Below are 22,608 nucleotides of genomic sequence, written 5' to 3'. Positions count from 1 at the left end.
ACGTGAACCTGATAATATTACTCTTCTGCTTAAAATTCTATCCATTGCCGATTATTTACTCTGACATAGGAGGTTCGTTATAATGTGACCTTGCTCTCTAGTCTCATATACTCTTGCTCAGTGCCGTATACCCAAATACATGTAGAACCCAGTTTTACAGTCTATGCCTTTTTAAGTGATATTTACCATGCATCCCTCCTCAACCTTGTCTTCTAAAACACAAATGAAACCATCTTCTTTATGATTTTCTAGCTTCCTGGAAAAACCACTCCTCATTTGCACCCTCACTATTATTTTGTACATTATTCCAACAAAGAAATATTGTATATTAGCTAAGGATACAAATTAAACAGGCTGGGTTCTAACTCTAGGATTCACTAGAATTATGAGTCTAAGCAAGTTACTTACTGTGCTTCAGAAAGCTAAAGCTTAGAAAAGATAACAGATCATACCATATACCTCTCAGGGCTTTTGTGAAGATTAAGTGAAACAATACACATGAAGCACTTAGCAAAGTGCTTAACATATTGTTAACACCCCATAAATGGTAGCTAAAAAGGAAAACAAATGCTCATAAAGTTATGTTGAACTTATTTAAAAAAAATATTTATTTTACTTTAGATTGTAAACTTCTTAAAGACACTTTATTTATCTTTGTATCCTAAGGGTATAGCATAATTCTTGACACTAAGAAGACACTCAATAAGTTTTAAGCAAATGGGTGACTAAACACCTCCGATAAATGAGTACAAAAAATAAAAAACTTGACTATTTTTAAATCCTCTGGAGCAGCTTTTCCCAAACTAGTATTTGTTAATAACTAAGTTAAAATAACAAAACATGTTCTATGCTGAAATAGCTGGTGAAACAGTAGGACAAAACAAAAGTAAACTGGTTTCTTTATAGCGGAATTTTAAAAATGTATCATTAACCTCCAAGAGGGATATAAAGAATGCAAGAGGGATATAAAGAATGCAACAGGGCTGGGTGCGGTGGCTCACACCTGTAATCCTAGCACTTTGGGAGTCCAAGGCAGGCGGATCACCTGAGGTCAGGAGTTCGAGACTAGCCTGGCCAACATGGTGAAACCTCGTCTCTACTAAAAATACAAAAAATTAGCCAGGTGTGGTGGTGCCTGTAATCCCAGCTATTCGAGAGGCTGAGGCCGGTGAATTGCTTAAACCTGGGAGGCAGAGGTTGCAGTGAGCCAAGATTGCGCCACTGCACTCTAGCCTGGGTGAGAGAGTGAGACTCCGTCTTAAAAAAAAAAAAAAAAAAAAGTTGGCCGTCACACATCCAGAACTTGCCACTAAATATATTGTTTGGATTATATGCAATTATTTCTTAGCTATCTATGCTATATAGTGGAGAATGCAAATAGGTGTAAGATACAATTCTTGCCAAGAAATAACATAAGATATAGTAAACAAACATGTATCTTCGGGAAAAGAAGTTATACAAAGCAAACAAAAATATAAGACTCAAGAGATATTATAACCAATGCAACGCATAAACTTTGACTGGATCCAGGATTCATTTCTAAAAGGCTATAAAAATATTTTTGGAAAAATTTGAATACAGAGTATATATTAGATGAATTATGGGCCATTTTCTTAGGTAGGTAGATGAATATGTAGAAATATACAGGGATGAAATGTCTTGATAGCTATGTCAATTTGTTTTCACAAATGATTTGAGACAAAGTCAGCAAGTACGGTAAAACGTTAGTAATTGGTTAATTTAGGTGAAGAGTATATAGGATATCACTTTACCATTCTTTTGACTCCTCTCTAGGTTTGAAATGTATCACAGCAAAAAGAAGGGAGAAAATAAAACTAATAAGCAAATTTTATTAGGTCAGATACAAAAAATAAATATTTAAAAGTATGGCCAGACATGGTGGCTCATTCCTTTAATCCCAACACTTTGGGAGGCTGGGGTAGAACTGCTTGAGCCCAGGAGTTCAAGACTAGCCTGGGCAACAGAGTAACACCCTGTCTCTATAAAAAATACAAAAAAAAAAAAAAAAAAAAAGGCTCAGCATGGTGGCACATGCCTGTAGTCCTAGCTACTCAGGAGGCTGAGGGCGCAAGGACTGCTTAAGCTCAGGAGTTCAAGACCACAGTGAGCCATGATCCCACCACTTTTTTGGAGAACTTGTCTCCAAACAAACAATGTTGGGTGGTGGGGTAGAAAAAAGTCCTTTTCCCTTTTACTTATCTAATAAAAGCAACCGAGGTCAGTAAGGACTGAGGGAAAAAAGACAAAAGAATTGTGAGAGATAAAAGAACCGGGAGGAAGAAAAGAGGTAGTAAAAACATTAATTGTTTCCATTATGCTAAATGTTACATGGACTCAGAAAATGTTTTGGTTTTGTGAGATTATACATTTTTGTGTATCTTTTTCTAGTTTAGCCAGCTGGTGTATGATAATAATTTATTACTTTCTTTTTTTTTTTTTTTGTGATAGAGTCTCAGTCTGTTACCCAGGCTGGAGAGTAGTGGCGTGATCTCAGCTGACTGCAATTTCCAACTCCCGGGTTCAATCAATTCTCAGGCCTAACCCTCCCAAGTAGCTGGGACTATAGGCGCCTGCCACCACACCTGGCTATTTTTTGTATTTTTAGTAGAGATGGGGTTTCACTATGTTGGCCAGGTTGGTCTTGAACTCCTGACCTCAGGTGATCCACCCACCTCAGCCTCCTAAAGTGCCAGGATTACAGGCATGAGCCACTGTGCTGGGTCCTTTTTTTTTTTTTTTTTTTTTTTGAGACAGGGTCTTGCTCTGTTGCTTAGGCTGGAGTGTAATGGTGCAATCAATCACAGGTCACCGCAGCCTTGAATTCCTGGGCTCAAGGGATCTTCCCACATTTGCCTCCCAAGTAGCTGGGACTATAGGCGCATGCCACTAAGCATGGCTTTTTTTTTTTTTTTTTTTGCATTTTTCATACATTTTGTAGAGACTGGGGTCTCGCTATGTTGCTCAGGCTTGTCTGGAACTCCTGGCCTCAAACAATCCACCTGGCCATCCCAAAGCGCTGCGATTACAAGTGTGAGCCACTGTGCCTTCTGGCCTTTTTCTCCTTTCGAAGTGAACATTTTTCTTCTTCTCTGTTTTTTTTTTTTTTAATTTTTGGCTATATCACATTTAAAAAACTGAGCACAATTCTGTTTCATCGCTCCTTCTAGTAAACTATGAGAATACAAATACAAACAATTTCACTTACTAAAGTCAATTCATCGGTACAAATTCCAACTATAACGATTGCCATTAGTACCACAGGTATGACATAATGATAATATTTGGACCCTCGTGGAGGAGGTATACCTTATTTTTTACTGCTTCTCACCTTCCTTTGAAAATTCATGATTATTTTGATGGCAATTCAAACCCCTCCTTTTAATTACCCAATGAAATGACAAAAGGAATAGAAAAGGAATTGCAGTTCACAACATAGTTATAACTAAATGGACAGTTCACAAATTTACTCTGACCTTTGTTGTGTAGTAAAGAAGGATGTTACCAGGCAGGTCGGCCATGTCAGACTCTTGACACTTCCAAGGGCTTAAACAATTTGGACCTGAAAATTATTTACACACATATACACACCATTGAATATATATGGTCTCCTTGGTTCTGTTATCAGAATAAAATTTAAAATTAAGCTGCTTCGAGCTAGTCAAACAATATAGCTGAAACCCATTAAGCTAAAATTTACTGTTTTTATATTCCAGTTTATCCAAAACCTATAAAAATTGGGGAATAAATCAATTTCCATTACAGAAAAATTGTTTTATATAATATTAAAAAACTATTATCAGCCAGGTACAGTGGCTTATGCCTGTAGTCCCAGCACTTTGGGAGGCTGAGGCAGGTGGATCACTTGAGCTCAGGAGTTTGAGACCAGCCTGGGCAACATGGCGAGACACCATCTCTACAAAAAAGTATTAAAAATGAGCTAGAGGTGGTGGCATGTGCCTGTAGTCTCAGCTACTCAGGAGGTGAGAGTATCACTCAAGCCTGGGAGTCAGAGGTTGCAGTGATGTGGGATTGTGCCACTGCACTCTGGCCTCAGCAACAGAGTGAGATATTGTCTCGGAAACAAAAACAAAAATTATGATCTGGCCATACATGGTGGCACACGCCTGTAATTCCAGCACTTTGGGAGGCTGAGGCAGGTGGATCATCTGAGGTCAGGAGTTTGAGATCAGCCTGGCCAATATGGTAAAACCCCACATCTACTAAAAATACTAAAAAATTAGCTGGGCATGGTGGCAGGCGCCCGTAATCCCAGCCACTCAGGAGGCTGAGGTGCAGAATCGCCTGAACCCAGAAGGCAGAGGCTGCAGTGAGCCGAGGTCGTGTCATTGCACTCCAGCCTGGGCAACAAGAGAAAAACTCTGTCTTAAAAAAAAAAACAAAGAAAGAAAGAAAGAAATTATAAACAACCTAAGTAAATAACATGTCTTGAATCCAAGGAAATACACAACCATTAAAAATGATCATTTAGGCTTGGCACAGTGGCTCATGCCTGTAATCTAAGCACTTTAGGAGGCCAAGGTGGGAGGATCACTTGAGGCCAGGAGTTCAAGACCAGCCTAGCAAACATGGCGAAACCTTGTCTCTACTAAAAATACAAAAATTAGCTGGGTGTGGTTGGCACACGCCTGTAATCCTAGCTACTTGGGAGGCCGAAGCACAAGAAACACTTGAACCCAGGAGACAGAGGTTACAGTGAGCCGAGATCAGCCACTGCACTCCAGCCTGGGCGACAGAGCAAGGCTCTGTCTCAAAAAAACAAAAAAACAAACAAACAAAAAGAAAAGAAAAAAAAAAGATAAGGTTCTAATATAAAGTCTGAAAGTGCGGGCAATCCCATTCATCTCAAAATTCCCATGCAATCTAAAAAAGATATTTAGACAAATAACAAGCTATTTTGCAGTTACATAACTCTTAAAAGCTTAACTCCTGAATATCCTGCTAGAATATACATATAATTTTGAAAGCAGTTAGGATCCAGTAATAACTATTAGTACATATATTTAAAATCATAGCCAAAATCCCAGCACTTTGGGAGGCCGAGACGGGCGGACCACAAGGTCAAGAGATCGAGACCATCCTGGCTAACATGGTGAAACCCCGTCTCTATTAAAAAAATACAAAAAACTAGCCGGGCGAGGTGGCGGGCACCTGTAGTCCCAGCTACTCGGGAGGCTGAGGCAGGAGAATGGCGTGACCCTGGGAGGCGGAGCTTGCAGTGAGCTGAGATCCGGCCACTGCACTCCAGCCTGGGCGACAGAGCGAGACTCCATCTCAAAAAAAAAAAAAAAAAAAATCACAGCCAAAAGAAAAAAAGCCAAAACAAAATGAAAAACAGTTTGCAAACTTATTCAAGGTCCCCTAATTCTACTGCCTTCTGAATTCTTCAGGTATATTAATACATCAGTTGAAAAAATGACAAGTTTTAGAATAAGGCTCATAATTTTGGAAGCAGTTATATAATTTCTTCTGGAGATACGGTTATACTTTGTTTCATCGATTCATTAAAATCTGTCAAAAGTACTGGCAGTGTTATGGACTGAATTATGTCCCCCTAAAATTCCTGTTTAAAGCCAAAATCCCCAATGTGACTATATTTGGAAATAGGGCCTTTAAAGTGGTAACTGGAATTAAATGAAGTCATCAGGATGGGCCTTAATCTGACAGAGCCCCTTATAATAAGAAACATAAGAGATCTCTTTCTCTGTCCATATGCATACAGAGAAAAGACCATGTGAGAACACAGCAAGAAGGTGACCACCTATAAGCCAGGAACAGAAGCCTCACTTCTATAGAAGTAAGAGCCTGATCCTGACGTCACCTCAATCTTGAACTTCAAGCTTCCAGAACTGTGAGAAAATAAATTTCTGTTGTTAAAGCCACCCAGTCTGTGGTATTTTGCTATGACAGCCCTAGCAGACAAATACAGGCAGTATTATGGATGATATTTGAAATACTTCCCAAAGGTTTGCTTTATTTATGCCTACAAAACAAAAAGTATGGTATGTGGAGGGGCTTTTTCTTCCCCTTTAGCTTCAGTTAAAACAAATAACTCTTCACATGAAATATATTCTTTAGCATACATTTAGACAACAGAAAAAACTCTAAATTTGCATAAGCATTATGACTGTACATGCTTACCTGCTAAATATAATGCCTTCACCTGAGGAGGTTGTAGTGCTTCATAGAAGATGATAACAGATCCTAGCTGACCCTCCAGAGATGTGGGACACCCCCATTCACTGTCTTGGGTTCCAGCTGATATCAATTTTGTAATCAATTTTGATTTTTCAATTGTTCCTCCCCAGGAGGCTGATGACAGAATTCCACCAAATGATGTCCGATGAGGGGTAATGGGAGAAGAGAAAGGTGGATCTGGGATTTGGGATGGCGGAGGAGTGGTGGTTCTTTGCCCAGCTGAACCAATGCAACAGGAAGTAAAGGGCTAAAAACAAACCAAAAAATTACACAATTTTAATTAAAATATATCCTCATATTGAACATAAAATTACACAATAAAATAGTGCATAAAATTACACAAATAAATAAAATGAAAATAAAAGTGGAAGCAATTTTATTTTTACCAAATCATGATGTGTACATGCATGTGTATACTTAGGAAATTATTAGCAAAATTACCTTAGCCTATAGAATTTGGATGCATTACTTTTATGACTGATTTTATATTCTTTGGTAATTTTTGAATTTTTAAAGTGTATATGATTAAGAATTTTTTTAACTTTACTGTTTTTGAAAATAGAGAAAACTATTTTTTCTCTTTAAAATGTATAAATATTAATCACAAACTATCCTAAAATGGTCCCTGAGATGAAAACCAAGAAATTACTTGAATCATAGGACTTGAGAAATAATCTACTCTATTCCACTATCTTCAGAAAAGGCCCTCTAGTGTTCTTTGAGAACCACTTCAATACATAAACTCTAGGCCGGGCGCGGTGGCTCAAGCCTGTAATCCCAGCACTTTGGGAGGCCCAGACGGGCGGATCACAAGGTCAGGAGATTGAGACCATCCTGGCTAACATGGTGAAACCCCGTCTCTACTAAAAATACAAAAAACTAGCCGGGCGAGGTGGCGGGCGCCTGTAGTCCCAGCTACTCCGGAGGCTGAGGCAGGAGAATGGCGTGAACCCGGGAGGCGGAGCTTGCAGTGAGCTGAGACCTGGCCACTGCACTCCAGCCTGGGCGACAGAGCGAGACTCCGTCTCAAAAAAAAAAAACAAAAAACAAAAAACATAAACTCTATTTTATACCTAACTAAAATGTGAAGGTTTTAAGCTTCTTCATTATTGTTTCAATTTTAATCAAGTTAGAAGAGTACCTCGTAATATTCTCTTAAGTATTTCACATACTTAAGAGAGCTTTTATTAAATGACAGATTGATCTGCTCTATTCATTTCTTTGGCTTTCCTGTTATAAGTCTTTCTTTCTAAGCCTTTGTTTCTTCCTTAAATGTTTTCCTTTTTTCACATTGTTTGACTTCATCTAATAATGACAGGCTGACAGAACTGAATATTAATATGTGGAGTCTTACCACATAGAAAACACTTTAAAATCTGGGGCCACATATTTACAGCAAACATAACCTTCTACATTAACTAAAACATTTCAAGAATTCTCAATCAATGGAGCCTGTAAAGAGTAGGTTGGATATACTTACTTCATTCATGGCAGGAAATCTGAGAGGGGCAGAAACCTTCTGTTGTCCATTGTCATAGATATAGATGAAGCTCTGACCAAAGGGCCTTTTTCCAGGCATGTGGACAATAGTTATGTTGTGCTGATAAAGTGAAACACTCATTTAAAAGGATAAAATTACATTATATCTTTGGAATGACAAATGCTTTCAGAATTTTGCTCTATAATTTGTACAAATAGAACATTAAGATTAAACTTAGTTAAATGTTAATTAAATTGATGTTCTCAAAGTAACAATTTTTTCCATAGTAGTACAAAAGCACCTACGTGTATTCTATAAAATATACACAATTGTAACAGTACCTTTTCTGCATTTCCAAAGCTTCAGTATTCCTTAGAATCATTTTTTAAAATGAGAAGCATTTTATATTTTAGAAAACAATACAAATGCATTGTTTAAAACAACCTATCGGCTGGGCGCAGTGGCTCACACCTGTAATTCCAGCACTTTGGGAGGCGGGTGGATCACCCGAGGTCAAGAGTTCGAGACCAGCCTGGCCAACATGGTGAAACCCCCACCTGTACTGAAAAATACAAAAATTAGCCAGGTGTGGTGGCAGGTGCCTGTAATCCCAGCTACTCAGGAGGCTAAGATAGGAGAATTGCTTGAACCCAGGAGGCAGAGGTTGCAGTGAGCTGAGATGGTGCCACTGGACTCCAGCCTTGGTGACAGAGTGAGACTCTGTTCCAAAAGAAAAAAACAAAACAAAACAAAACAAAACCACAAAACAACCTATCATCTCATTTTATTTTGTCATTTTTTAAAAAAACCTTTTTTACAAATTGGGTCACGCTCTATAGCTGAGGCTTGAGTGCAGTGGTGCAATCATAGCTCATTACAGCCTTGAACTTCCCAGTATCTTCCTGAGTAGCTAGAATTATGTGTGCCACCTCACCCAACTAATTTTTAAATTTTTTGTAGAGAGAGTCTCACCCCAGGCTGGTCTTGAACTCCTGGCTTCAAGCAATCCTCCTACCTTGGCCTCTCAAAGTGCTAGGTTTACAGGTATGAGTTACAGCACCCAGCCCATCTCATTTTAATATGAAATTCAAAATTAAATTTACTTATAGAGGTAGGCGGATCACAAGGTCAAGAGATCAAGAACATCCTGGCCAACATGCTGAAATCCTATCTCTACTAAAAATACAAAAATTAGCTGGGTGTGGTGGTGTGTGCCTGTAGTCCCAGCTACTTGGGAGGCTGAGACAAGAGAATTGCTTGAACCCAGGAGGCAGAGGTTGTAGTGAGTTGAGATCACGCCACTATACTCCAGTCTGGCAACAGAGCAAGACTCCAACTCAAAAAAATAAAAAAAATAAAAATTTTTTTTTACTTATAGAAAACCTTAAGACATCCTAACATTCTAAATACATATTTACTAATTTATTTATTTTTTATTTTTTTGAGACAGGGTCTCACTCTGTTGCCCAGGCTGGAGTACAGTGGTACCATCTCAGTTAACTGGAGCCTTGACTTCCTGGGCTCAAGCGATTCTCCCAACTCAGCCTCCCAAGTGGCTGGGACCACAGGCACAAATCACCATACCCAGGTAATTTTTGTATTTTTCGGTAGATACTGGGTTTCACCATGTTGCAGTGATGGTCTCAAACTCTTGAGCTCAAGTTATCTGCCTGTCTTGGCCTCCTACAGTGCTGCGATTATGTACAGGTATGCCACTGCCCAGCCTCATTTAAATTTTTTTAACAAAAAAAATGACTGCTGTTGAATTTATGACAATAGTGGGAAATACCATTAACCATACAAGAAGTTAAATGCGATGCCCTAAAGCCTTACCCAGAGGGAATCACAGAAACTGTGGTCAGGAAGCATAACCGTTGCATATTCTCTTTTTGTGCACACTGCTACGACCAACATACCTGAATGGGTAATAAAGGCTTCAAAACCCATGCCACTTCCTGTAAAAAAACTAACAAAAATATGTATTGTCAGAACTTTTGAAGTTGGTTGCTCAGTTTCCTCATCACTAAAGTACATAAAACCATAAAGCTATCATGTCTTTACCAACAATTCTGTAGCTTAAATTCTATTGCCACACACTAGTCCAACCTTGTTTCAAAGACCCTTTTAAAATCCATTTTGGTCGTAAGAGTTTAGTAAATAAAAGGCAGCCTTCTAAAGTGGAATTCCACTAGTAAAAGTAAAAAAGTAAAACTACTAATTTTCAAATCTCTAAAATTCTTCCAAATAAGAATCAGTAAGCATAAATAAAGGTCTTTAAAATCACACAGCATAGGCCAGGAGTGGTGTCTCAGGCCTGTAATCCCAGTACTTTGGCAGGCCAAGGCGGGCAGATCACCTGAGGTCAGGAGTTCGAGACCGGCCTGGCCAATGTGGTGAAACATCGCCTCTACTAAAAATACAAAAATTAGCTGGGTGTGGTGGTGGGCGCTTGTAGTCCCAGCTACTCAGGAGGCTGAGGCAGAAGAATCGCTTGAACCCAGGAGCTGGAGGTTGCAGTGAGCTGAGATCGTGTCACTGCACTCCAGCCTGGGTGACAAGAGTGAAACTCTGTCTTAAAAAAAAAAAAAAAAAACACAGCCGGGTGCGGTGGCTCAAGCCTGTAATCCCAGCACTTTGGGAGGCCGAGATGGGCGGATCACGAGGTCAGAAGATCGAGAACATCCTGGCTAACACGGTGAAACCCCGGCTCTACTAAAAATACAAAAAACTAGCCGGGCGTGGTGGTGGGCGCCTGTAGTCCCAGCCACTCGGGAGGCTGAAGCAGGAGAATGGCATGAATCCGGGAGACAGAACTTGCAGTGAGCTGAGATCCGGTCACTGCACTCCAGCCTGGGTGACAGAGCGAGACTCCGTCTCAAAAAAAAAAAAAAAAAAAAAACAAAAACACAAGGCATATTAAAAAGTAGTAGCTATTAAATTCTGGATGTACATACACATAGGTTTTCTGTTCCTTCATGTAAATATATAGCATATTTATATGTAATATATACTTATAGTATATTCAATGGAATAGAAATCATTACTCATTTTTTTTTCTTTTTTTTTGAGGAAAATCTTCCTCTATCGCCTAGGCTGGAGTGCAGTGGTACGATCTGAGCTCACTGCAATCTCTGCTTTCTGGATTCAAGTGATTCTTGTGCCTCAGTCTCCCAAGTAGCTGGGATTACAGGCATGCACCACCACACCCAGCTAATTTCTATATTTTTAGTACAGACGGTGTTTCTCCATACTGACCACGCTGGTCTTGAATTCCTGACCTCAAGTGATTCGCCCACCTCAACTGCTTAAAGTGCTAGGGTTACAGGTGTGAGCCACCACACCTGGCCATTATTCATTTTCATGGATTTTTTCTGTGACATCTTGCTTTGTCACCCAGGTTGAAGTGCAGTGGTGCAATCACAGCTCACTGTAGCCTCAACTTCCTGAGCTGAAGTGATCCTCAAGTAGCTGGAACTACAGGTGTGTGCCACCACACCTGGCTAATTTTTATACTTTTTGTAGAGATAAGGTTTTGCCATGTTGCCCAGGCTAGTCTTGAACTCCTGGCCTCAAGCAATGCACCTGCCTCTACCTCCTAAAGTGGTGGGATAACAAGCGTGCCACCACACCTGGCCCATTTTCAAGATTATTACTCATTTTTCCTTTCACTTTTACACTACTTTTAAGAGGGAAACTTGTTTCCAAAGTAGCTTCAAAACTTAACCAGCAATATTTGAGGTATATAGCTATTACTATGAAAGGAATAGAGCACTTACAATTAAACTGTATAAAGCCTCAGGATGAAGAGGCTTTAGATAAATTGTACATCTAAAAGCTAGATGCTTGGAAACAGTTTTCCTGTTTAAGAATCACAGCACATATTGTTATGACAGTATTCATTTATATTCCATAATTTTTACCAATACCTGTACAATTGTTTCCTTTTCCCTCCTTTGTTAGCAATGCCAAGAGTCAATTGATCCTGATCTAAGCAAAACCAAGCACTGAAAGAAAAGGCGGACCCCGGCCATTTCTGTATGGGAGGCACAGAAATTCCTGCCATACTATGTGACAAATCAAAATATTGGAGAGCACTCTCTAGACTTAGTTTTCGAGCCATTGTCAGGATTGCTCGAGTCACAGGAGTGATATAAGGGTGAATAGACTCAGATTCATCCACTCTCAGCAATCTTAGTAGTCGACGGATTTCTTCTGAGCTCACTGACTGACTCCCCAAGGAACCATGGATTGCAATCAAGTTCTCAGCACAAGTTTGATGGAGGGAAGAATGCGAGTCAAGGGTTTCAATGATTCTAATCCCCATGTTTGCATTGACACAAGTAGTTCGACTCTGTCTATTAATACAACAAATTCTTTTCAGCCAATCAGAGATGAAGATTTGCAGGTCATGGGATTGTAGTTCTGGAAGCCACTGGATAAGAAGCAAGAGAGGTTGGACATTACTAATGCCCAAAATTCCAACTGAAGTGTGGTCACCCTCTACAGCCTGAAAAGCAACAAAAAAGATAAAAGGTTAGTTACCATTTTCAAAACAGATATTAAACAGAAGTTCTCTTAATAAAAGTTATAAACTCACCATATTCATAAGTTCTTTAAGTAATTCCAGTGGTGGCTGACCCAGGGATTTTAATACTTCAAACATATGTGTATAACCAATTCTTTCTTTAAATACTTCCTAGGGGATGGGAAGACAATATATCAAAGTACATTTTCAAAGACTGAATGTGTTGGAATTTTAAAAATATTAAATAGTCATTTACGCTAACTAACTTAATATTAAATAAAGAAAAAGATATTAGTTCACTATTTGCCTTCTTAAATCACGTCTTCAGGCCGGGCGCGGTGGCTCACGCCTGTAATCCCAGCACTTTGGGAGGCCGAGGCGGGCGGATCACAAGGTCAGGAGATCGAGACCACGGTGAAACCCTGTCTCTACTAAAAATACAAAAAATTAGCCGGGCGCGGTTGTGGGCGCCTGTAGTCCCAGCTACTCGGGAGGCTGAGGCAGGAGAATGGCGTGAACCCGGGAGGTGGAGCTTGCAGTGAGCCGAGATCGCGCCACTGCACTCCAGCCTGGGCGACAGAGCGAGACTCCATCTCAAAAAAAAAAAAAAAAAAAAAAAAAATCACGTCTTCATTTTAAAATAGATTCCATATAACTTCTGGAGTAATAAAGTTATAATTCTCTACCAAAATTCAAAATAAATGAAATTAACAATAACTGTTATAGAATTATTATATTATTTGCAGATTAGGGCATATGACAATTCTTGTATTTTCTTCACTTGATTTGCAATTACTAGAGTAGTAGTTAAGTCAAAACAAAAATAGAGGAAAAAATGAGGAGACTGTAGGTAAGAGGAGTTAGACATCAGCCTAAAAAGACCCAATTAAAGAGTTCCTGGCAATTTTGAATAGTGGTCAGAAACAAACTGAGTACAAAGAGTTTTCTCTGTGCTACTTGTATTTAAATGGTCTGCATTATCTGGAACATCAAGTTCATTTTAGGAAGTTCTATGTCACATGTATTTTTGAACCAGTAGGCACCCAAAGTCATAAAGTGAAATATAAAGACAACTGGTAAACCTAGAACATACTAAAGTGCCCCATTACATTAGGTTGAAATATACACACTCACTACAAAATCAAAAAATTTAACAAAACAGGTAAAGCTGGTTTCCTTTAGGGAGGGAAATGGTTGAATGTGGGTCAAGAATAGGAAGGAAATATTTTCTCATTATGTATTTTTGTTACATAATCTTTTGAATTTTAAACATGCCAGCTATTACATGGACAAAAAAAAAAAAGAATTCAAGGAAGACTGGAACATCTTTTTTGATGTCTGAATTTCAGAATACAGTACAGGCAATCCATTATACTCATAAACCAGTTATTTAAGACTTAAAATGGTTTCCATCTTACAGCAACTAGTATTAAATGGAGATTAAGTCACAAGCCAGACTGTAAAAGTTGTAAAAGTCTATTCAATAGGAACTTAACCATGAGTTATGTCAACATTTCTTAGACATGAGTTACGTCTAACCTTTTAGCAAAGGTTAGAGTCTCCTAATACAAACCAATGTAATCTAAGGAATACAATGAAAGGCATGTTTCAGCAAACAGGGAGTAATTAATTGACTTCTGGTACCAGAAAGGTGAGGCATGAAGTATATTAGATGTGGCAGATAAGAGTGTAAAGTAATAATAAAAGTCACTGACATGTATTTAGCACTTATCATGTGCCTGGCACTATGCTTACCACTTCACACAGATGACCTCACTAATCTTATCAGTATATGAGGAAACTACCAGTATAACTGGACAGAAGAACAGTCAGTGGCAGTGAATGAGAAAAAACAGAAAACTCTAAGGGTTACTGAATACAAGAAGCAGAATTTCCATGGCCATACAACCTGGAAAAACTGGTATCAAATTGAAAAATGTTCATATTTTAGGCGGTCATAAACTGACTAAATAAAGGGTCATTATTTTATTAATGAAGAAAAACTCTGATATAAAACTTAATTCTTTAAACTCATGAACCACAGAACCACTTAAAAGTATCCTTCCAACACCAGTGCTCATGTCCCATTTTTTGCTAACACCGTAAATGCTATCAGTTTGCAGTTCAAACATTAACGTCTTTTAACATCTTAAAGCAGTGCCTATAGGGGTCTGTCTTTAAAATTATCACAAGTATAGGCAAACAATAAGTAACCTCATTCTTATACTAAGATATTTTGTGAATGATTTTATTTCAGGTATTAAACCACATGTATTATATACTTTCATACATTACTTCAGAATTTATATAGTGAAAATTGGCACATCTATTTAAATATTTTAAAACTTGGAGACACATCAGGCTAACAGCAGACCTTTCAACAGAAACCCATACAAGCCAAAAGCGACTGGGAGCGTATGTTTCAGCATTCTTTTCTTTTTTTTTTTTTTTGAGACAGAGTCTCTCTCTGTCGCCCAGGCTGGAGTGCAGTGGTGTGATCTTGGCTCACTGCAAGTTCCGCCTCCTGGGTTCACGCCATTCTCCTGCCTCAGCCTCCCAAGCAGCTGGGACTACAGGCGCCCGCCACCACGCCCAGCTAATTTTTTGTATTTTTTATTTTTTTGAGATGGGGTCTCGCTCTGTCGCCCGGGCTGGAGTGCAGTGGCCGGATCTCAGCTCACTGCAAGCTCTGCCTCCCGGGTTTACGCCATTCTCCTGCCTCAGCCTCCCGAGTAGCTGGGACTACAGACGCCCGCCACCTCGCCTGGCTAGTTTTTGTATTTTTTAGTAGAGACGGGGTTTCACCGTGTTAGCCAGGATGGTCTTGATCTCCTGACCTTGTGATCCGCCCATCTCAGCCTCCCAAAGTGCTGGGATTACAGGCTTGAGCCACCGCGCCCGGCTGTATTTTTTTTTTAGTATTTTTTTTTTTAGTAGAGACAGGGTTTCACCGTGTTAGCCAGGATGGTCTTGATCTCCTGACCTCGTGATCCACCTGCCTTGGCCTCCCAAAGTGCTGGGATTACAGGCATCAGCCACTGCGCCCGGCCATACTCAGCATTCTTAAAGAAAAGAGGCTGGGCACAGTGGCTTACACCTGGGATCCCAGACTTTGGGAGGCTGAGCAGGGTGGATCACGAGGTCAGAAGTTCCAGAGCAGCCTAGCCAAAATGGTGAAACCCCATCTCTACTAAAAAATACAAAAATCAGCCAGGCGTGGTGGCAAGCACCTGTAATCCCAGCTACTCCAGAGGCTGAGGCAGAATTGCTTGAACCCAGGATGCAGAGGTTGCACATCACTGCACTCCAACCTGGGCAACAGAGCAAGACTCTGCCTCAAAAAAAGAAAAGAAAAGAAAAGAAATTCCAAAGAATTTCATATCCAACCAAACTAAGCTTCATAAGTGAAGGAGGAATAAGATCTTTTTCAGAGAAGCAAATGCTAAAAGAATTCATTACTACCAGACCTGCCTTACAAGATGTCCTGAAGGAAGTGCTAAATATGGAAAGGAAAGACCATTACCAGCCACGACCAAAACATACTTAAGTACATAGACCCATGACACTATAAAGCAACCACACACACAAGTCAACATGTCTGTATAATAATCAGCTAATAATATGGTAGTAGGATCAAATCAGAACAGATTAATACTAACCTTGAATGTATATGGGCTAAATTCCCCAATTAAAAGGCACAGAGTGGCAAGTTGGAGAAAAAATCAAGACCCAGTGGTATGATGTCTTCAAGAGACTCATCTCACATGCAATGACACCCATAGGCTTAAAGTAAAGGGATGGAGAAAAATCAATCAAGCAAACGGAAAACAGAAAAAAGCAGGGGTTGCTATTCTTACTTTAGACAAAACAGACTTTAAACCAACAAAGATAAAAAAGACAAAGAAGTTACGTAATGGTAAAGGGCTCAATTTAACAAAACCTAACTATCTTAAATATATATACACGCTCAACACAGAAGCACCCAGATTTGTAATTCTTAGAGACTACAGTATACTTGGACAGATCATTGAGGCAGAAAACTAACAAAGATATTCAGGACCTGAACTTAACACATGACCAAATGGATGTAGTAGAGATCTACAGAACACTTTACCACAAAACAAGAGAATATACATTCTTCACATCTGCACATGGGACATACTCTAAAATTGACAACACAATCAGACATAAAATAATCTTCAGCAAATTTCAAAAAACCAAAATCATACCAACCACACCCTTGAATCATAGTACAGTAAAAATAGAAATCAAGACTAAGAAAATTGTTCAAAACCATATGATTACATGAAAATTAAACTGTCTACTCCTGAATGACTCCTGGGTAAATAATAAAATTAGAGCAGAAATAAAGAAATTATTTGAAACTAATGAGAAGATACAACATACAAGAATCTCTGGGACATAGCTAAAGCAGTGTTAAGAGGGAAATTCATAGCACTAAATGCCCACATCAAAAAGTTAGAAAGATTACAAATCCAGCAACCTAACATCACAATTAGAGAACTAGAGAAACAAAAGCAAACCAATCCCAAAGCTAGCAGAAGACAAGAACTAACCAAAACAGCGCTGAACTGAAGGAAATTGAGACATCAAAAACCATACAAAAGATAGGCCAGGCACAGTGGCTCACATCTGTAATCCTAGCACTTTGGGAGGCTGAGGTGGGCAGATCACTTGAGACCAGGAGTTCAAGACCAGTCTGGCCAACATGGGGAAATCCATCTCTACTAAAAATACAAAAATTAGCCAAGCATGGTGGCACGTGCCTATAATCCCAGCTACTCGGGAGGTTGGCAGGAGAACTGCTTGAACCCAGGAGGCAGAGGTTGCAGTGAGCTGAGATCTCGCCACTGGACTCCAGCCTGGGTGGCAGAGCGAGGCTCTGTCTCAAAAACAAAACAAAACAAAACAAAACAAAAAAACCAGAAGATCAACAATTCCAGGAGTTGATTCTTTGAAAGAATTAATAAAATAGATCACTAGCTGAACAAAGAAAAAAAGAAAGAGAAGATCTAAATAAACATAATCAGAAATGGCATATAGGACATTACTACTGACCCCACAGGATACAAAAAATCCACAAAGACTACTATGAACACCTCTATGCACACAAGTTAGAAAACCTAGAAGAAATGGATAAATTCCTAGAAACATACAACCTCCCAAGATCAAACTAGGAAGAAAATGAATCTCAGTACAGACCAATAATGAGTTCCAAATTTGAATCAGTAATAAAAAACCTACCAATCAGAAAAAACCTAGGACCAGAAAGATTCACAGCCAAATTCTATCAGATACATAAAAAAGAGCTGGTACCATTCCTACTGAAACTTTTCAAAAAATTTAGGAGGAAGGACTCCTTTCTAATTCCTTCTGTGAGGCCAGCATCACCCTGATACCAAAACCTGGCAGAGACACAACAAATAAAGAAAACTTCAGGCCAATATCCTTGATGAACATAGATGCAAAAATCTTCAACAAAACATTAGCAAACAGAATCCAGCAGCACATCAAAGAGCTAATCCACCATGATCAAGTAGGGTTTATCCATGGGATGCAATGTTGGTTCAACATATGCAAATCAATAAATGTGATTCATCACATAAACAGAACAAAACAGAAACCACAAGATTATCTCAATAGAAACAGAAAAAGCTTTCAATAAAATTCAACATCCCTTCATGTTAAAAACCCTCAACAAACTAGGCATTGAAGGAACATACTTCAAAATAATAAAAGCTATCTATGACATACCCACAGCCAACATCACACTGACTGGCAAAAGCTGGAAGCATTCCCCTTCAAAGCCAGAATAAGACTGGGATACCCTCTCTCACCACTCCCACTCAACATAGTACAGGAAGTCACAGCCAGAGCAATCAGGCAAGAGAAAGAAATAAAAGGCTTCTAAGTAGGAAGAGAGTAAGTCAAACTCTCTCTGTTTGCAGACAATATGATTCTATGCCTAGAAAATCCCATAGTCTCTGCCTAAAAGCTCCTTGATCTGATAAACTACTTGAGGAAAGTTGCAGGACACAAAATCAATGTACAAAAATCAGCAGCATTCCTATACACCAACAATATCCAAGCTAAGAGCCAAATCAAGAATGCAATCCCATTCACAATTGCCACGAAAAGAATAAAATAACTAGGAATATGGCTAACCAGTGAGGTGAAAGATCTCTACAAGAATTACAAAACATTGCTCAAAGAAATCAGAGATGATACCAACAAATGGAAAAATATTCCATATTCATGAATACGAAGAATCAATATTGTTAAAATGACCATACTGCCTGGGCTGGTGTGGGGGCTCATGCCTGTAATCCCAGCACTCTAGGAGGCCGAGGTGGGCAGATCATTTGAGGTCAGTAGTTCAAGACCAGCCTGGCCAACATCGTGAAACCCTGTCTCTACTGAAAATACAGAAAATTTAGCCAAGCGTGGTGGTGCACACCTGTAATCCCAGCTACTTGGGAGGCTGAGGCAGGAGAATCGCTTGAACCTGGGAGATGGAGGTTGCAGTGAGCTAGGATCGTGCCACTGCACTCTAGCCTGGGTGAGAAAGTGAGACTCCGTCTCAAAGAAAATAAAAATGACCATATTGCCCAAAGATTCAGTGCTATTCCTATCAAACTACCAGTAGCATTCTTCACAGAACTAGAAAAACCTATTTTAAAATTAATATGGAACCAAAAAAGAGCCTGAATAGCTAAGGCAATCCTAGACAAAAAGAACAAAGCTGGAGGCATCACATTACCTGACTTCAAACTATACTACGAGACTACAGTAACCAAAACAACATAGTACTGGTACAAAAATAGACACATAGACCAGTAGAACAGAACAGAATATAATGCTGCAGAGTCCAGAAATAATGCTGCACACCTACAGCCATCCAATCTTCGACAAAGATGACAAAAACAAGCAATGGGAAAGGGCTCCTTTTTAATAAATGGTGCTGGGATAACTAGCTAGCAATATGCAGAAGACTGAAACTGGACCCCTTCCTTACAATACACAAAAGTCAACTCAAGTTGCATTAGACTTAAGTGTAAAACTATAAAAACCCTGGAAGATAACCTAGGAAATACTATTCTGGACATAGGACCTGGCAAAGATTTCATGATGAAGCCATCAAAAGTAACTGCAACAAAAACAAAAATTGACAAATGGGACCAAACTAAACTAAAGAGCTTCTGCACAACAAAAGAAACTATCAACAGAGTAAACAGACAACCTACAGAATGGGAGAAAATATTGGCAAACCACGCATCCAACAAAGGTCTAATATCTAGAATCTATAAGGCACTTAGACAAATCAACAAGTAAAAGCAAATAACCCCACTAAAAAGTGTGCAAAGGACAAGAACAGACACTTTTCAAAAGAAAACAGGGCTGGGTGTGGTGGCTCATGCCTGTAATCCCAGCACTTTGGGAGGTCGAGGCAGGTGGATCACCTGCTTTTGGGAGTTTAAGACCAGCCTGGCCAACATGGTGAAACCCCATCTCTACTAAAAAACACACAAATTATCCAGGCTATAATGGTGCACACCTGTAATCCCAGCTACTCGGGAGGCTGAGGCAGGAGAATCACTTGAACCCAGGATGTGGAGGTTGCAGTGAGCCAAGACGCGCTACTGCATTCCAGCTTGGGCGACAGAGGGAGACCCTGCCTCAAAAAAAAAAAAAAAAGGAAAACATATGCAGCCAACAAGCATATGAAAAAATGCTAAACATCACTAATCATTAGAGAAATGCAAATCAAAACCACAATGACATACCATCTCACACCACTCAGAATGGCTACTATTAAAACATCAAAAAATAACAGATGTTGGCAAGCTTGTGAAGAAAAGGAGCACTTATACACTGCTGGTGGGATGTAAATTAGCTCAGCCATTGTGTAAAGCAGTCTGGCAATTTCTCAAAGAACTCAAAGCAAAATTACCATTCAACCCGGCAATCCCATTATTGGGTAAATACCCAAGGGAATATAAATTGTTCTACCACAAAGACACATGCACATGTATGTTCATCATAGCACTATTCACAATAGCAAAGACATGGAATCAACCTGAATGCCCATCAATAGTAAACTGGATAAAGAAAATGTGGTAGATATACACCATGGAATACTACACAGCCATAAAAACAAATGAGATCATATCCTCATATCCTTTGCAACAACATGGATGGAGCTGGAGGCCATTATTTTAGGTGAACTAACACAGGAATAGAAAACCAAATACCACATGTTTTTACATGTAAGTGGGAGCTAACCACTGAGTTCATATGGACACAAAGAAAAGAACAATAGACATCAGGACCTACTTGAGGGTGGAAGGAGGAGGGGGAAGATTGAAAAACTACCTATTGGGTACTATGCTTATCACCTGGGTAGCAAAATAATCTGTACACGAAATCCCTGTGATATCCAATTTACCTATATAACAAACCTGCACATGTACCCCTGAACCTAAAATAAAAGTTAAGAAAAAAAAAAAGCTGGAGGATATATGTTTCACCTTAGCAGCTGGAGATTTGTTCATTACTGCTGTCAAAGCCTGAATGGTTGATATGGCCAAACAATCCAATTGTCCCTGAAACACCTATTGAGGGGGAAGGAGAAACAAGAAATTAACAAATGTGTTCACAATTTTTATTGAGTTAGGAAACCTTTGGTCTGAAAACCTGAAAAAATAATTACTTAACATGCATTACATTCCTCTTCCAATGAAATGGATTTCTGAAATACTATAACCTGCAAGAAAAGTTACCTATTTAAAAGAAAAATAAGCCACATGTCAAGGAGAATAAGGCAACATTCACTTATTACATTAAAATGTTTTGAGAAAAACACAAGCTTAACACATGCTTTTTAAAAATAATGGACAATCTCAAGAGGAAGGGAGGGAGGTCTATCATTCATTGGAAATTCTATTACTTTTTTTTTTTTTTTTTTTTTTTTGAGACAGAGTTTCTTTCTTGTTGCTCAGCTGGAGTGCAATGGTCTAATCTCGGCTCACTGCAATCTCCGCCTCCTAGGTTCAAGTGATTCTCCTGCCTCAGTCTCCTGAGTAGCTGGGATTACAGGCATGCGCCACCACGCCTGGCTGGTGTGGTGGCTAATTTTTGTATTTTTAGTAGAGACAGAGTTTCTCCATATTGATCAGGTTGGTTTTGAACTCCTGACCTCAAGTGATCCACCCGCCTCGGCCTCCCAAAGTGCTGGGATTACAGGTGTGAGCCACCACACCCAGCCAGAAATCCTATTACGTTTTAATTTCCCTTCAAAACTACACTTGAATGATCCAGGTTTAAATTCCATTTGCATGTATAAAAAAACAGCTAAAATAATCTTGTTCATCTAGTTTCCAAATCCTGTGTTAAAACTAAGATGGCATGTGCATACACCAATTAATTATATTTATAAACAATTAAATATATCTATTTTTATATAAAATGGAAAATTTGAGGCAGACTCAGAAAATGAAATACATATCTCTAAACATTGTCATGTTTTTGAGAAGGCAACTTTTAATCCTAAAAGTTGTATGAAAAAATAAAAACTAGCCTAATTTTTTCTATTACTGTTAAAGCTTCAATAAAAAGAAGAGATCCAGGGCAATGTATTTATAGCAAAAACAAAAACTAACATCAAGAATATTAAAAAACTGAACATGACTGTTATATCGGGCTTAGACAATCATGAAAGCACAGAATCACTTACAATTTGGAATTGTAATGTGAACCTCTAAGAGACTATAATAATTGTTTTATTAATCTACATAAGTAGGCCTTAAGAGGAATTAACATTTATAGAGAACTCTAAAACAATACTCTGTAAACTGATACTTCACATATAGAATAAAAAATAAGCTGATAATGTCTCTTATTACACAAAAATTCTATTTATAAACTTGGACGTTAACACAATGTTAATAAAGGACATCATGTAAGTTTTCTTGCAAATATTTTGGAAGATAAAAATAACATCAATTTTTAAAGGTAGTTTTTTTTCAAACTAGATTACCTAATGTATTGAAAGAAGCAACATAAATTACATATTTTTGCTTTATTATACCTGTATAGACTTGAATTTCTAGAATACAAAAAGTCAAGTTTTACGCTAAATTAACAGAGAGTTCAGCATCTTCTTCCCTTCCTCCAAGATTCAGGTTGTCCACTGAATTATAATCATCACTTGTCAATAAGAAGCAAAGAATCAAGATATTAACAATGACCATACATATTCACAAAGAAAGCCCTAAGGTCCCAATATACCACAGTGCTTAGAAAAGTCACCACCAGGTGGACAGCATTGATACTGAGATTCCATTCC

The 22,608-nt window shown here is 38.8% G+C and overlaps 1 protein-coding gene across 12 annotated transcripts in view; it reads right to left on the bottom strand.

Moving 5' to 3' along the window:
- LOC105468283 (neurobeachin like 1) overlaps positions 1-22,608 on the bottom strand; it is a 211,202-nt gene that overhangs the window by 99,483 nt on the left and 89,111 nt on the right. For all 12 annotated transcript variants that reach the window (XR_011609986.1, XM_071073225.1, XM_071073223.1 and 9 more), the window contains 7 exons: positions 20,792-20,875; positions 12,315-12,413; positions 11,644-12,224; positions 9,551-9,683; positions 7,718-7,837; positions 6,181-6,484; positions 3,495-3,580 (listed from right to left, as the gene is read on the bottom strand). Coding sequence is in view for 11 of the 12 variants with exons in the window: in XM_071073225.1 (XP_070929326.1) it covers positions 3,495-3,580; positions 6,181-6,484; positions 7,718-7,837; positions 9,551-9,683; positions 11,644-12,224; positions 12,315-12,413; positions 20,792-20,875 (1,407 nt within the window). In the remaining variant the exon portion in view is untranslated. The remainder of the gene's footprint in view (positions 1-3,494; positions 3,581-6,180; positions 6,485-7,717; positions 7,838-9,550; positions 9,684-11,643; positions 12,225-12,314; positions 12,414-20,791; positions 20,876-22,608) is intronic.

The sequence above is a fragment of the Macaca nemestrina genome, chromosome 11 (genome assembly GCF_043159975.1).
Source record: "Macaca nemestrina isolate mMacNem1 chromosome 11, mMacNem.hap1, whole genome shotgun sequence".
Lineage (NCBI taxonomy): Eukaryota > Metazoa > Chordata > Mammalia > Primates > Cercopithecidae > Macaca > Macaca nemestrina.
Note: the sequence above shows the minus strand (reverse complement) of the source record. Positions and strands in the feature narration are given on the sequence as shown.